This window comes from Dasypus novemcinctus, chromosome X, assembly GCF_030445035.2.
Source record: "Dasypus novemcinctus isolate mDasNov1 chromosome X, mDasNov1.1.hap2, whole genome shotgun sequence".
Classification (NCBI taxonomy): domain Eukaryota; kingdom Metazoa; phylum Chordata; class Mammalia; order Cingulata; family Dasypodidae; genus Dasypus; species Dasypus novemcinctus.
Window position 1 is genome coordinate 8568353 of NC_080704.1, and position 17400 is coordinate 8585752.

The 17400-nt window shown below is 43.3% G+C and overlaps 1 protein-coding gene across 1 annotated transcript in view; it reads right to left on the bottom strand.

Annotated features, from left to right (window-relative positions):
* The window catches only part of ANOS1 (anosmin 1), a 177140-nt gene that overhangs the window by 35462 nt on the left and 124278 nt on the right, over positions 1–17400 (bottom strand). The window contains exons 5-6 of the mRNA XM_071212938.1: positions 14278–14462; positions 11321–11450 (exon numbers count right to left, since the gene is read on the bottom strand). Coding sequence (XP_071069039.1) covers positions 11321–11450; positions 14278–14462 — 315 coding nt within the window. The remainder of the gene's footprint in view (positions 1–11320; positions 11451–14277; positions 14463–17400) is intronic.

A 17400-nucleotide genomic window follows, 5' to 3' on the forward strand; every position in this document is an offset into this window, starting at 1 on the left:
TTTAAAGATTTATTTTTATTTATTTCTCTCCCCTTCCCGCCCATGTCCCAGTTGTCTGTTCTCTGTGTCTATTTGCTGGGTCTTCTTTGTCTGCTTCTGTTGTTGTCAGCAGCACGGGAATCTGTGTTTCTTTTTGTTGCGTCATCTTGCTGTGTTAGCTCTCCGTGTGTACGGTGCCATTCCTGGGCAGGCTGCACTTTCTTTCTGGCTGGGTGGCTCCCCCTACGCGGGGGACACCCCTGCGTGGCAGGGCACTCCTTGTGCGCATCAGCACTGCACATGGGCCAGCTGCACACGGGTCAAGGAGGCCCTGGGTTTGAACCCTGGACCTCCCATGTAGTAGGTGGATGCTCTATCAATTGAACCAAATCTGCTTCCCTGTGTCTTGTTTTATTTTTATCGGGTAGATCATTTTTTTGGGCTTAGTATGATCAGGTCCAGGGTGTGAGTTTTTCCAGGGTACTGGGTAATGGTGTAAAGAATGAAACAGGTGAAGGGTGACAATGAAAGACTTAGCACTGGCTGGACCTCCTTAAATGGTGGTCTCTAGTTAGAAGACACGAGTTTGAGCTCTTAGGAGCCTGGATATCTGGAAAATGCACATGCTCACCTATTTCCAGAATACAGGAGTCAGGTGCGTCCTTGAGGCTATAAACGGCTGCTGTCATCTTCACATGTTGTTAATTTGTCTCCTGACTTGAAGTGATGATTCTTTTGCAAACTCATTTTGCTCTACATATAGCTCCATTTTGTATGTTGCTGATTAAATCATACTATCGAAGAAGGGGAATTTTTTTTGGCCTTTTTTCAAAATTAGAGATATTGTAACTTTACAGAAAAATCATGCCGAAAATAGACTTCCCATGTACCCTCTCTCTCATACAGCTTTCCCTGTTAACACTTTGTATTCATGTAGTACCTTCGTTACAGTTAATGAAACAATATTGTTATAATTATACTATTAAATCCAGTCCATAGCTTACATTAGGGTCTACCGTTTATGTCTTACAGACCTATGGTTGGTTGTATTTTTAAAATTTTTTATTCTAGTAACATATAGGCAACACATTCAAATATATGTGTTGGTTTGATGCTCTTATTTCACACTGGGATTAGCAACCCTTTGATTTTTCAGTTTATTTTATGACCTTGTTTTGAATTGTTTGAATTAACAAGGTTAAAAGCTGCTACTGAAATATCACTGCAAAAATCATACTTGGCACTGAGGAAAAGCCTGTTGTTCCTTCGCCTACTGCTGTAGAGTGCTACACACCCTCCTCTGGGGTACAGCAGTGAACGAGGCAGATGCAGACTTCCTCCCTTGTGGGTTTTTGTCATAGTGAGTGGAGGCTGCCAGTTAACGAGCAACCAGAATATATAGTAGTGACTTGGTGACAAGAGCCATGAGGAGGGAAGCGGATGTGGCTCAAGTGATAGAGCCTCCGCCTACCCTATGGGAGGACCTGGCTTCCATCCCTGGGGCTTCCTGGTGGAAAAGAAGAAGAGAAAATGTGCCCACGTGAGTACCCGCGTGGTGAGCCAGTGCCCCACACAAGTGAGTCACGTAGCAAGATGATGATACATCAAAAGAGAGACAAGGGGAAGCAGACTTGGCCCAGCAGTTAGGGCGTCCGCCTACCACATGCGAGGTCTGCGGTTCAAACCCCGGGCCTCCTTGACCCGTGTGGAGCTGGCCCACGCGCAGTGCTGATGCGCGCAAGGAGTGCCCTGCCACGCAGGTGTGTCCCCGCATAGGGGAGCCCCACGCGCAAGGAGTGCGCCCCGTAAGGACAGCCACCCGGTGCAAAAACAGTGCAGCCTTCCCAGGAGCAGTGGCCCACACACGGAGAGCTGATGCAACAAAAAGAGACACAGATTCCCAGTGCCGCAGACAAGAACACAAGCGGACACAGAAGAACACACAGCGAATGGACACAGAGCAGACAACTGGGCAGGGAGGAAAGGGAGAGATAAATAAAAAATAAATCTTAAAAAAAAAGACATGAGTAAATAAATGTTTTCAGAAATATGAATTAATATTTGCTCCATATTTTATCTTTGAAGTGAAAGCTCCTTTTGACTATTTCAGTACCAAGATGGAGGGCACACACGACCAAAGAATTGTCTATCCAAAAGCTATCACCATTAAGTCAAGAAACAAAAGGCAAATATGGCACGCACTGCTTTATCTCCCCACTCCTCCTCTGAAAACCAGCCACTCATATCGCTCATTTCCTCAGGTCTGCAGGGCACCCCTTGATTTTGGGACTGTCCCACTTACATAATCTGCAGGTTTTCAGTCAGTCCTACCAGTTCCACATTCCACATGTCTCGTGAAATGGTTCCCTCCATTATGAAAGAGAGTGCTTTCCCTCTTTTGAATGCCACACCATCTTTTCTTTAGATTTACGTGATGTTTTAATTGTATTAGAATTTTGAAATGCGGTTAAAGTTTGTATGTGGCATATAAGGAGTGCAACAACATATTTATTCCTTTTCCCCGCCGAGCGGGGAAAGTGACCTGCCCAAGGTCACGGGCATAATTGCGGGCCAGGTCAGGCACATAAAAAAAGTGTGGGAGAAAGAGGAGCTTAGGTGCTGACAGCATACACCTCCACTCACCACACACCGTCACCATCGCAGGGCTGGGCCAAGGGCCCTACAGACAACACACATTTTCAAGCCTTTTACAGAAAAAAATGGTGATCGTGATAGTCTTGGGTAGGGGTCACCCAGATTTTTCTGTAAAGTATCGGGCAGTAAATATTTTCTGTTTTGGGGGCCAAATGGTCTCCGCCACAACTGCTGGGCTCGAAGGCAGATGTAGACAGTACGTGAACAAGTAAGTGTGGCTACCTCCTAAAGACTTTCAAGACAGGCGGCAGGTGGAATTAGCTTGCAGTCCAGAGTTTGTCCACCCCTGGGCTAGCTGATTTCAAAAGCAGTGACACCATTAGTGCTACAAATCTCGATGTGAGCACTAAGCTTATTGCTAGTCATATAAACACATGATTGTACTTTGGTGATTAAATGGTGGCACTGCTGCTCCCATTTTACAGATGAGGAAATTGAGGATCAACTTGTACAAGAGCTTAAGATGGGGAGGGTCAGATTCACCTCAGGGCTCCTGGCTTCCAGGTCCAGCGCTCTCCCAAGCCCTCCCTTGGTATGGTAAACGCTGAGCAAATCCCCCTGACGCCCTCCGTTTACTGCTTCATTCTGGTCCCTCTGAAGATCTTCACAATTATCTGCAGGAACCCATGCTTTCTTTCAAAGGTAATTGGAATGGCAAGGCTGTATCAGCTCCTTCTATTTAGATACAACTTGTGTGATTGCCAGTACAAAATACATGGACTCTTAACCGTGTGTATTCAAACTGAACCCTGCAGAAAAACGGCTCGTTTTGTTTATGATGGTACGTGATGCTTTCAGCAGAGAAAGATGGAACGCCTGGGTTTCAGAAAAGCAGAATCAGGCGGCAGACTTGGCCCAGTGGTTAGGGCGTCCGTCTACCACATGGGAAGTCCGCGGTTCAAACCCCGGGCCTCCTTGACCCGTGTGGAGCTGGCCCATGCGCAGTGCTGATGCGCGCAAGGAGTGCCGTGCCACGCAAGGGTGTCCCCCGCGTAGGGGAGTCCCACACGCAAGGAGTGCGCCCGTGAGGAAAAGTCGCCCAGCGTGAAAGAAAGTGCAGCCTGCCCAGGAATGGCGCCGCCCACACTTCCCGTGCCGCTGATGACAACAGAAGCGGACAAAGAAACAAGACGCAGCAAATAGACACAGAGAACAGACAACTGGGGGAGGGGGAGGAATTAAATAAATAAATAAATCTTTAAAAAAAAAAAGAAACGCAGAATCAAGGGTTCATCACTTGACCTTTCGTGTAATGCCATAGTGAGAAAGTAGCTCACAGGAAGGTTTGGCACAACAGAAGGTCTTGGAGCCACTGGTGGGTAAAGTGACAAAGTCACTTATGACCACTGGAGAAATAGCAGTCTATTATTGCCCTGATGTGAAATCTCATGGGAAAGAAGTGCTTCTGCCTGTCCCGGGAGAAATCTCATCACTTCTCGTGAGCCAGGCTCCCGCAGGGTCCCAGATACGGCTCTTTGTTCAGTATGGAAATCCATGCCCTGCACATTAAAACTAAGCCATGTGTAAAGGGCTATCAAGAAAGCAAGTGAATAATCATAAACAGATACACTGGTGATATGCATGGATCAAACTTCCCAATAAAATGCAGTTCAGGAATAAATCTTAAGGCTGAGATCATGTGCAATTTTTTAAAGCAATGATATGATGTCACAAATTCTCCAACTAAACATAAGATTGGCTGTAATATTTAAGTCTCTTTTTTCCTTTCCAGACTCAGCAGTTGGGATAGTTTCTCTTCTCCCTTTAAAAAGAAACATCACCTTGCAGTATATCTAGACACACCACAGCCAGCATGTCTTTGAAAAGCTGCTGAAGCTGCACTGCAGGCAAATTTCCAAGTACTAAATAGTTCCAAGACATATGCACAGGCAAGCCTTGCCCATTGGAAATGGCACATACAGAGCAGCTGTGGAACCACATAAAACGTCATGGGTCCCCATGGAGCAACAGAGAACTTTATTACAACCAGCGATGTCTGTTCTAGTTTCACTAACACGCCGTAGTGTATGCATGAAATAACATCCAGAGTGATACTTATTCACTGGGAAAACAATGTTGTCTGCTTCCTTTTCCTCTGTAATGTATGCAATAACACATGGGGAAATAAAGAGAAAAAGATGGTTGAAGCACTTTGAATTTGGAGGGAAGTAAATAGAACTCAAAGATGCTATATTAGGTTCGTGATAATTTGTTGGATTTAAAATGCTCCTTTGAAAGATTCTTTCAGGGAAACAGATGTGGCTTAAGTGATAGAGCCTCTGCCTACCATTTTGGAGGACCTGGGTTGGATCCCTGGGGCCTCCTAGTAAAAAAGAAGAAGAGAAAACGCATGCTCGCACAAGTGCCCGCATGGCGAGCCAGTGCCCGCGCAAGTGAGTCACGCAGCAAGATGATGATGCATCTAAAGAGAAACAAGGGGAGAGACAAGGTGAAGCACAGCAGAAACCAGGAACTGAGGTGGCACAATTGACAGGGAACCTCTCTCCCTATCAGAGGTCTCCAGGATCAAATCCCAGTGAATCCTAGAGGAGAGAAAACAAGAAGAGAAAACAACACAGACAGCAAAAACAGCAGGGCGGGAGGAGGGAAAGAGGGGGAAATGAATAAATAAATCTTTAAATATATATATATATATATATAAAGATTCTTTTTTTTAAAGATTTATTTAATTTATTTATTTCTCTCCCCTCCCTCCCACCCCTAACCTGACTTCCAGATGTCTGCTCTCTGTGTCTATTCACTGTGTGTTCTTTTGTGACCGCTTCTATCCTTATCCTTATCCGGGAATCTGTGTTTCTTTTCGTTGCGTCATCTTGTTGTGTCAGCTCTCTGTGTGTGCAGCACCATTCCTGGGCAGGCTGCACTTTCTTTCATGCTAGGCGGCTCTCCTTACGGGGCGCACTCCTTGCACGTGGGGCTCCCCTACGCAGGGGACACCCCTGCGTGGCAGGGCACTCCTTGCGTGCATCAGCACTGCGCGTGGGCCAGCTCCACACGGGTCAAGGAGGCCCGGGGTTTGAACCGCGGACCTCCCATGTGGTAGATGGACGCCCTAACCACTGCGCCAAGTCCGCTTCCCAGAAAGATTCTTTTAAATTATGTTACTTTATGATCTCAAATATCAGAACAAATGTTTGCTTGGTTTTGACAGCATGAAAAAAGAAAGGATTCAGATTTGTCATATTATGGCAACAAAATTAGGAATGTTATACTCATATTAACACATAGAAGTAATCAAGATAATGGGAAGCACTTTATTTCCTAAATTCAGCAAATTTGTAAGTAGTATCTTGTAATAGGTAGAGCTACTTAGCAGGATATTTTCAACACTGAGCATATACTTTATGCAAATGTCTTGGATATAAACAAATATTTGCCATATCAGTTAATAAGGTTGGGCACCAATTAGCTGAGAAGAATAAACAACTTGGGCAATGAGAAGCCCAAAAAGTATTTTCCTGTTCTTATAACTGTCACTCCAAATTGTTGACTCACGAAGTTTTTTCTTTCTATTAGTTGGAAATCTGTGGACGGTAATGTCAAATTTGTCTGCTGCTGGAAGTGGGTGCTGGCGGGGGAGAGGAGAGAGGAAAACCTAGAGAAGCTTGCCTGTCCCCAGTTACTGCCTCGGTCCAGTGGAGGGAGAAGACAGTCCTATTTAGTAAGAGAGGGCTTCCTTGCGTGACGCCGTCACCTCTCCACCACGAAACTACGTGCTTATGTTAAAGCTTCACTCAAAACGCGTGACATAGGCCCTGCAGCAGGAATCACGGAGCTGCTGAATTTAAAGAAGAGGTAATGCTGGCTCCGAGGGCCCACCCGTGTCGCCTTGCGCCCACTACTTGGGCACGTCGGCTCCCCTCGGGATGCCCTCCCTGCGGCTTTGTCTGTGACCCACAGCCCCCCCACGGCTGGGCAGGCGGCCTTCTCAGGGCCGCAGCTCCCTAGGCAAGGATTCAGAGGCGGGCGGTGCACCCCGAGGTCCCCGCAGGCTGGAGCTCCGGTCGCCCACCTTGGAAACAGGGGTGACAACGCCCCGACTGTCTTCCTCCCTTCCCTGCCTCGCTCCCCCCTCACTTCCCCCGCTTCCTGGCTGCCTCCCAAACAAGCTGCCCATGTGCAAACCTTGAGCCCAGTCTGTCTTTGGAGGGGCCTGATCTTTGGAGGAGCCCCATCTCTGGAGGAGCCCCATCTTTGAAGGCCTCCACCCCTATCAGAGTTCCGCCACGAAGAGCCCTGTGTCATGTCACCAAGCGGATGGCTCAACAGACTCAAGTACCCTGGTCTTGGCGGGCTCCGCGGTGTGCGTTCCCGACGGCAGGGACGGAAGTTCCCGTGGTCCCCAGCACCTCGCAGGCGCAGGGCTAGAAAGGCCAAGCGCAATTTCCTAAATCAAGACCAAAAGGTGGAGCGGGACAGTCAACGGAAGCTACTGACTTCATTTCCATCTTCAACTTCAATATTGAAACCAAATTTCCTTCCCAAGGACCAGGGGGAAAGACGGTAGAGGGAGTTTAAATAAGTACTAATAAATGTACAAATTATCCAAGCTCTCTTTTAGCCTGTCTGCCTCCAGCAAAGACTGCTGATTTTACCTAGTCTACAATCATGTATATCTTCTGGGAGAGGCAGGGGTTAGCAATAAAAATACCCAAAAACGGCCTTCACCAGGGAGGTGAAAAGCAGGAAACTGAGTTACATCCATCTCTGAAGGGCTGAGAATTTTCCATAAAAATAGGTATATTAAGGGGTTAGGATTAAGTTACAGGAAAATAAATGAGTTAAAGGGAAATTAACGTAAATAGTAGCCAATCCATTCTGGCAAACCACAGGAGTAATTTTGTATTTAAATCTAAACTTAAAGAAGATAATGACAAGTTTGGCTTTTCCATGAAAATCAGGATTAGACTTCATGACTAGCAGGCAGTCGGTCTCAATTAAATGAAACCCATTTTGTTATTACTTTTTTTTCTTTTCTTTCTTTAATTCCATTTACTTTTATTTTCAGAGGTGTTCGTGGTAGATGGAAAAATTCCCGTGCTCTTTCCCTTGATCTTGCCTTAAATTAGGAAGGCTGCTCTCTACCCAACCTAGCAACACTAGATAATTTGCTTACCCTTTTCTCAGACTATTATTTTGGAAGCAGTAATTCTTTATTAAAGCAATTTTAAACCACTATAGTACTTAAAACTGGTACAGTTTCAGTTCTGGTACACACGGAAATAAAAAGGCTTTTAACGAATGGAAACGCACCATTCTTTGAAGCACTGCAGTCACTGTTAGAATGTTGTACTACTTCCTGCTTTTTACAGCTGTGCCCCAAAAACTTCCATACATCTCATTTGGAGAAGCATTCCAGATTTTAGTTCTTGCACTTTTGCAAATCAAAAAAAAATGTCTGCACAGAACTCCTAAGAGAGTCTATTTTTTGTGAAGATGTGTAATAGAATGATGGAAGTATAACAGACCAGGTGATTGACAGTTTGCCCTTGGGATACGTCTAAAGGGTCCTTAACTGCTTATAAGATGGTGCCACACATTTCCCCTCATCAAGAGTAGAAAAGTTCTCCACTGGCGAAGAAAGTTTGAAAAACTTAATTGAGATAGAACATTTTGCAAATCAAAAAAAAAATGTCTGCACAGAATTCCTAAGAGAGTCTATTTTTTGTGAAGATGTGTAATAGAATGATGGAAGTGTAATAGACCAGGTGAGTGACAGCTTGCCCTTGGGCTATGTCTAAAGGGTCCTTAACTGCTTATAAGATGGTGTCACATGTTTCCCCCTCATCAACGGTAGAAAGGTTCTCCACTGGCGAAGAAAGTTTGAAAAACTTAATTGAGATAGAACACACAAAACACAAAATTTACTCATTTTAAGTATATAATTCAAAAATTTAAATTTAATTTACCCAGTTTGAAAAGGTTTCCATCACCCCAAGAAGAGTCTTCATGTTAACAGGGAAAATTTAAAGGTAGAAATAAAGTTTAGTTTGGTGTCTCTTGCTTCTCCTTTTATTATCCATGTTTCTCAAGTTCAGCCCTATCTGAAGGACCTTGAGGTTAGGTCACTGCCCCTTAAGAACGCCTGCTGGCAGAAACGGGCCTAAAAAGAGCAATCTGAAGGACACGAAAGCAATTACTTCCTTTCTCGGGTATTCTCAAAGAAATAGCAGAGATTCCCCCGAAACATTCTCTTTCTTCTAGCATCTCCCATTAGGTTGCTGGCAGCTCCTTCCATAGCTCATGGCGAAAGAATGCTGGAGTCAACTATGCCTCTGGTCAATGCCTACAACCCATCAGGAAATCCCAAGATTTAACCTTTTCCAGGTCACTTTTGGCTTATCCAATTTATTGCAGTCTTTCTCCAAGAATCAGCCCCCTAACTGGCATCCCTTCTGCTGACTTCTCTCCCGAAGTCTATTTTCAGCACAGCAGTCTTCATGATCCTGCTAAAACCTAAGTCACATCATGTCTGTTCCTTCCGCGGCATCTCCCTGTGCCCTTCACTGCATAGCTCAAGATTAAAGGTCATGTTCTTTACGGCTGCACAGAACCAACAAACAATATCCTTTCTCCCTCTCGGGTATCTTTCACTTCCCAGCAGACTCACTCTTGCCTCAGGACCTTTGCACCTACCGTTTCCTGCTCTTCCCCTAAGATGGTAGCAAGCTGGCACCTTCGCCTCCTTAGTACAATCATCTTTCTCAGCAAAACTTTCTTTGGCCACCCTCCCTAGAATCGTAAACAGCCCACATCTACAGTCTACCATTCTTTGTTTCTCTTTGAAAGTTATCACTATCTTTCCTACTTACGCTATTTTACTCATTAAATTGTTTACTGACAGCTTCGTCCCACCCCCAATGCATGCATGTGTGTGTGTGTTCCACAAGAGCAGGTGCTATTTTCTTTGGTTAACTTCTGCCCAGGGCCTAGAAAAGTACCTGAGCCAGTGTAGGTGCCCACCAAATATTTGTTGAATAAAAGAAGGAACAAATGCCTTGGGGAAGCAGCTTGAATTCTGGACTATAAGGTACTCAGATATACTTGGGGAGGGTTGGGAGAGCACAGCCTTGCTCCTTCTCCACAAGCACTGCCACCTAGGCAGACAGCATCCACCTGGCCAGCCCTTGGGACTTACAAGCACCTCTGCACAGATCCTGAGACTCTGGTGACAGCACGGCTCCTGCAAAGACTCACGGGGGCAAAGCCGCCTTCCCACCTCCACTGTGCAGGAAGCCGCTACTGCTCTTACAGGCATTCAACATCTGTCTCCAAGGGCCAGGAACCGTTTCTGACTGACACGTGAATTTGTGGACCTGTCCTGAGACCACCAGCCCAGAGCGTGCGGACAACTGGACATATGGCTATGCGTTTTGATGACCATGCATCTGGACTGCATTTGAACCATGAAACTCAAGGTGGATAGTTCTCCAGCCTGTTACTGGTCCTCACCTCCTAACCCACTATCAACTATGTATTTCACTTGGCTCCCGAAAAATTATCTGACCAGGTGGACAGTCTTAAAACCAGGCTAGATGGCTTTATTTATAATTTTACTTTAAAGCTTGCTTAGATAGCATATTTGCATACCCTGGAAAAAAGGACACTTTTTTCTTTTTCAAAATTACTTTTTGAAAGACTGAGTTAAATATTCACAACACATACCATAAAAATATCCAAACACCAGATTATTTGATTGCATTTTTTAATACTTGAACCATATGATTATGTAGGCCGCATGGTAGCAATATTGTATCATGAGAAAGGGATAGACTATCTCAGACATGGAATATAAATTGTTCCAGTCATGGAACAGAAATTGAAATTTAGAGTAGTCAGTTACAACCTTCCCATAATGAAAGACACATGAATAATGACACACGTTTTACATTATTTGTTAATACCACACTGTATTTTGCTTTAAATCAATTTAAATTAACTTCCATGAAAGAAGATAACTTTTTGATTAAACAGTGAATGACCTGACTAATGTGTATTTGTGAAACTGGATCTTGATGATTAGCCAACCAGACGTAAAATTAATTTCCAAAGTCCACAGCCACAGAGACCCTTTTGGAGAAATAAATATGAAGATATTGTTAATATTTGGTCAAACTACGTGCTTCCACTGCCAGAGACTAAGCTAACCACTAATGTGATAGAGAATTCAGCTGATTCCACAGAGGTTTTGAAATAACAATGGAGCAGGGACTGAACACACTTAGAGCAATGATAAAGTAACTCAGAAGGCTTTAAATTCTGGAAGCTATGAAACAAAAGTAAGAGGTCACGTCACATTGAATGTAGTGATCATTTCAAGAGCTTCGTCATCTATAAAGTATGGAAAATTAAACTCTTCTTTCCGAAAATTAGTTGAACTGTGGTGGACGCAGAGTATCTTGACGGAAAGACCTAACAGAAGTTGATATTGGAAAATCTCCCCTTCAAGGTTGAGGAAACCCGATCCTTTGCAATTTCTGGGATAGAAACCTCATGACGTCCTTCGTAAATTCACACAGTGAGTTCCAACACATCTGGGCCCATTCCCTGGGAACAGCATGGCCACGTGTTGGCCAACGAGAAATAAGGACATGGAGAGATGACTGGGCCTTCCACCATGCCCAGGCAGAAGGCGAGGGCTGGGCTGGAAAAGGGAGGGACTGACCTCTGGAGGAGCGGAAGTGTTTGCTGGGGGCTGTGAAGCCTCGCGTCCCATGCACGTTGACAGCAGCCACTCGGAACTGGTACCACCTGCTGGGTCTGACGTCAGTAAGCTGAAGCCGCTCATCGGTGGTCTGAGGGGAAACATCACAGGGAGTCTTTAATTCTGACACGTACGCTAACTCATCAGCCAAAGCGACTCAGCCTGGACTCCCCTCTGCCCCTCTGGATGACCGCAGCTAAGCACGCCCCATTACGAGAAAACATGCCGGGGTCAAGGAAGTTCTAGGAAGGTGAAACTTGCAGGGACATTTTCAATCGGTTTTATTTTTAGATATTTCACCCAGAGTTAAAGATCTCTGGAAGTCATAGTCTTAGGACAAGTGCTTGAACTATTTTTAAATCTGGTGACATATATAGCATTCAAGGTACCTGATCAATAGAGAATATATGTAAATAAAAAGTAAGCTGGCCATTACATTATAGACAAGAAAATTAAAGGCTTGTTAGATTATAGAAAGAAAATACATCTTAAACTTTCATGATAAATATAATTGTGGAAGACGGTATGAGAACCACACACTTGAAGGATGCTCATCATTTCTGGGGAGTAAATTCCTACCCAGCGCATTTATTTACATTTGAATAAAGCATGCCATATCGTCCAGGACCCATTTCTGGGCCTGGGGGAGAGATGTGTTTAAGAATTCCTCAGGGGCGGCAGACTTAGCCCAGTGGTTAGGGCGTCCGTCTACCACATGGGAGGTCCGCGGTTCAAACCCCGGGCCTCCTTGACCGTGTGGAGCCGGCCCATGAGCTGTGCTGATGCATGCAAGGAGTGCTGTGCCACGCAGGGGTGTCCCCCGCATAGGGGAGCCCCACACGCAAGGAGTGCGCCCTGTAAGGATTGCCGCCCAGCACGAAAGAAAGTGCAGCCTGCCCAGGAATGGCGCTGCACACATGGAGAGCTAACACAACAAGATGACGCAACAAAAAGAAAAACACAGATTCCCATGCTGCTGACAACAACAGAAGCGGACAAAGAAGACATAGTAAATAGACACAGAGAACAGACAACCGGGGTGGGGTTGGGGGCGAGGAAGGGAAGAGAAATAAATAAATCTTAAAAAAAAAAAAAAAAAAAAGAAATCCTTGGGAAAAGTCTATCCAAGGAGGAAAACTGGACACTGGGGAAATTCAATGGCATCTGTTGTCTCTGTTGCTATAGTCTCAAGATGTCAGATAATGTTATTGATCATTCTCTACTTTATCAACCTAAGGGGAGATATACCCACCTTCAGCAACGTTCTATATTTTGTTTTCATTCATAGTTCTGAAAATCTTTCCCAGAATTCAAAAGATTAAATACCAGCCACCCATGCCTTCATTTGTTCCTCAGGCTTGAAGTAAACTTGGCTCTCAGTGGATACAAACAACAAAGGAGAATAGAATTCAAGCCCTCCCAAATCCCACTTTATCATAACTATTGAGAAGAGTCATCACATGTATTTCAACATCTAAAATAAGTTAGTCAATTGCAAGATCAAAGGAAGAACATGAACTCTTAAATGTTGTTTTCTACCAGAGAGGGCAGAGTTTGAGACAATGCTTTCGCTGACTTTGTCTTTTGGCGCTTTATTTATGAATTTAAAAAAACTAAAGTCTGCATGATATCCCCAACATTTAGACTAAGAAAGGAAGTATTATTTTTGACTTTAACAAGGGAAAATTACCACCACCATCATCATCTTCTTCAAGACCCTTCTTTCCACTTAAAAAAAGGGGGGGAAATGACCTTGTCAATTAGTTTCACTAACTTTAAAATAATTTTGAAAAATTACAAATGAAACTGTACCATTGCTTAAGGGAGGATACCAAGCAAATCGAATTGAATTTTACATGTTCCATGCAGCTTTATGTTTTATAAATACAAATTCTTTTTTAAAAAAATAGGTATAGAATTATATTTTCAGGACACTAAATTTATTGACAAGTTTTTTTTCCTAATTAAGACATTTCTTTTACATCAAACTTGACACTTATTTATTTTGGGGTCTTTAAATTATTTTAGTGTTTTTCCGCTTTGAGATATTCCTACTGGGGAAAAACGCAAATTCCTGTTCCAAATGCTTGGACATTGAAATGCATTCTACTTTTACCAGAAGGAAAAAAAAGGCATCTATTATTTGGGGAAAAAATGATCTGATCAACTTAAGTTGAGAGTTTTTCCTTACAGACATGAACAAGGAAGAGACGTTTTAGTTGTAGAAAAGCAAGGCGCAGTTCCACATTGAGAATTTATTCTTTTCTTTAAGCCATGTGTTTTCTTAGCAGCTCTTAAGAAGAAAGAAAATAGTTTGCTCTCCTCATCTACAAGACAGAAGAGGAAGCACTGCTGAGATAAACTCTGGGAGGGTTGCCATCCAGGTGGTGTATCAGTTTTTAAGTTGTCTAAGATGAAGAAGAAAGCACTTAAGTGAAGATTTATGAGCTGTTGGCTGCTTCCCACTAAGTAGTTTTGAGATAGGAATCTTACACGGGGCTACCATGGACCTTAGGTATAATAAAGGTTTAAATGTAAAAGAAAGAGGAAAAAAGCCATTCAGGATATCCAATATCAAATTAACTAGCCCTGGCAGCGTCACATTTCCCTTACCCCAGTCAGTTTTGAATTTATCAGACGGAAATGTAACTCTTGGAGAAAATAAAGGTGAAGAGAAAGATTAGAAATTATCTCCCTTGCACACATACTTTGAGCCAATAAAACCAAGAGTGAAGTTTCTAGGTATCCTGAATGATATCTAGGGAGCTCCTCTTCTCTCCATTGACACAGCACGCTATTATTTCCACATTTGATTAAGTTATTCCTGTAGTGAGACTATTTTGACTGAGGTGTAATGTAATTTTGCAGGAGTGATAGACATTGCCTCAAAGGAGAAGAAAAGCCAGGGAAGCACCGACCTGAGCCACCGTCTGCCAGTGTGTGGCGTCGTCTTCGCTGGGATGGATCCCGTAATTCCATCTTCTTTGCACCACGTAGATGACAGGCTCAATGGAGATATTGAATTTCGAGGACCACTTAATCTCCAGCTGTCCTGACTGCAGCTCTGTAAATCGTAACTCTTTCCTGGGCTTCAGAGGAACACCTGAAACAGAACCATGCCAATTCACACAACGTGCGTGACTCCAACCGAGGGAAAGTTGAGGGGCAACAAATCCAATCTGCTGACAACTGATACTCGATTTCCTTTCATGAAATGTGGTCTTTCCATAATCGGGCTTCATCTTCTAACTTTAGCCCATCACATTTCAAAAGAGAATTAGCCCCTTTCCTTTAAGCTTTTTTAATTTTCTTTTTTCAAAGAGATACTGGAGATTGAACCCAGGACCTTGTACATGGGAAGCAGGTGTTCAGCCATTGAGTTATATTGGCTCACCTCCATTTTTTAAAAAATTTATTCTCCCTGCCTTGTTGTTTTTGCACTCACTGTGTGCTCTCTGTGTCTGCTTATCTTCTCTTCTCATCTTCTCTTTAGGAGGCACTGGGAAGTGATCCTGGGACCTCTAATGTGGGAGAGAGGCAGTCAATTGCTTCAGCCACCTCAGCTCCCTGGTTTGTTGTGTCTCTCACTGTCTCCCTTCTTTGTCTCTTTTGTTGTGCTAGGTCTCCACGCAGGCCAGTTCTCCTTCATCAGGAGGCCCCAGGGAACGAACCTGGGACCTCCCATATGTTAGGCAAGAGCCCAATCGTTTGAGCCACATCTGCCTCCCTACCTCCATTTTTAAGTTGGTTCCTCATTTGAACAAGCTTTTTTTCTCTCTACTAATTGCAAAGAGCAACTGTTTTATCTGCATTATTCAGAATATATGTTACCAACTCACATCCCTTGAGCGTAGCATGAAATCCACACAAACAGATACTCAAAAAGAATTTCAAGCCATTTTTCCCATTTTACATGCTCTATTTCTACTGATATATTCTAAGGTCATCTGAACAGTTTGCCATCCTTTCTATGCCAGGGTGTTTGCATTTTAAGGGAAAAATTGCAACACTACATCTTCTCATATGGTCTAATTTTACAAGAGTGATTCCCAAGGCATGAGTCTTTTGGATTCTCCAATTGATTGCTGGGATTGTTCCCTGTAGACTTATGGTTTAAAACTGGAAAATGATTTTCTAATGTTTGGTTTGGCATGAATGAGTGCATGGCTTCAAAATTCCCTCACAGGTGTCTCATTTTCGGGCAGTTAATCATCCTGATTCCTTGTTCTCCCTTCAGTGTATGCAAGTTGTCTAGCAACTGAAAGATGTAAGAACTGCAGTTCAAGATGTAGCCATTACAGAAATGGAATTCTCAAATTTATCATGCTAGTAGGATAGCTAAATGAACAGAATTAGGTCGAACCTGTGGCACCACGACGTTCAATACCATCAGTGCCAAGAACACCAGTGGTCACCGATACTATTTTCTCTTGAAAATGAGCAACTACCTAAAGAACTGAAAGCTCATTTGAAAAGTTACTTCAGAATGCTCCATTTCTTTTTCCATGTCTTACATTTAGAGAGGAGACTGAAAATATGCAAATGACAAAATGTAAGATTTGAGGCATGAAAGCGACATGGATGGATTTCAACTCTTGTTTTGAATATATTTCATGTTAAGTCATGTGCTTGGAAAATTTCAAGTCATCAAACATTTAGGGGGTGGGACCTGATAATTTAAAAGAACATATGAGTTCCAAAGATGACTGATTTTTAAAGGTTTTCTAGAGTATGGTTTTACCATTTTAATTCACACTGTATCTTCCATTTTGATTTGCTATTGGGTTATAGTTGCATTATGCCCTTTAGTTTACCCTAAGTTTGTTTCACCTGATTCTTACTGTGACTTTGTGAAGTGGGTAAAGGGTTAATTATCTAGATTTTGAACATGGAGTAAATGAGTCTGGGAAGAGTAAGTAAGGTACATGGAGTTTCGTCTGACCTCAAGTTTCTCTCCTAAATCTTTATAATTCTCTATAATTTAGATGAGGAGAAGCTATACACAAAGGTAGAGAAAAGAGGTGGCTTTGATAGCTCTGAAAATCTGGTAGACATTTGTATCTTTGCCCTGAGTTTCTTGGGTTTAGGTTTCTCCTGGCATGCACCCCAACAATGTCTTTCGGGCTTGTGTTGTAACCTGTCCAGCTGGCTGCATTTACTTTCCTGACTAGAATATTCTGCTAAGTGACTGATTCCCAATTCTATTCCCAAACCCTCTCTGGGCTGCAGACAGCCCTTTCCACCTGCCTGCTGAATTTCTCTACATAAATTCTACCTCCAATTCCTGACCCCAAAATATGCCTCTGTTCCTGGGATATGTACCTAAGTAGCTCATTTCTTTTTAGATATCTAAAGGACTTTAGAGCCTTTTCAATGTGTTCTTGCACCCTACTGACATCTAGTTGTTTCATTACATAGTTATATTTTCAGGAAAGCCCAAATCATAGTGTCTCCATGGCAACCACTCTACTTTAGGCCCAAAATCGTTTGTCTGAACTTTTACAGTAACCTTCCAACCCATGTTATCTTTTCCCTAGTTCTCTCTTCATGGTGTTTTGTGATTATTTCAGTAAAGTAGAGATGAGGTTCTCTCCTTCACCTTCTCACACTTGTCAACTGCTTCTCCTTTTCGGGAGTGAAGACAAACTCTGTACTTAACTCAAGGCACCTGTCTTTATGGTCGGCTCCCAGTTGCCTTTCCCTTCATCTCCTGATATATCATGTATTTTGTCACCCTACCTATCTAGCTTTCCTAGAAACGCTATCATATACTTTCTACTACTTTGGCCTGTTGATGTTCATTTGTCTGTTTTCTTACCTTGAAACGTCTTTCCTTCTACTTTCTGATAATAGACATTTGAATATTTCCAGGCTCAGACCAAATGTCACCCTTCTCTGATACTTTCCCTCCCAATTAGACATAAAGGCTCCATTCTTCTGCCCCTTGTTAATGTTTAGCCTGTAACTCCCAAGACATGTATTTAACTGCTTCGTACTGCAACAAGCTCTGTAAGGAGCTCTGTCTTCCCCATTAAGCGGCA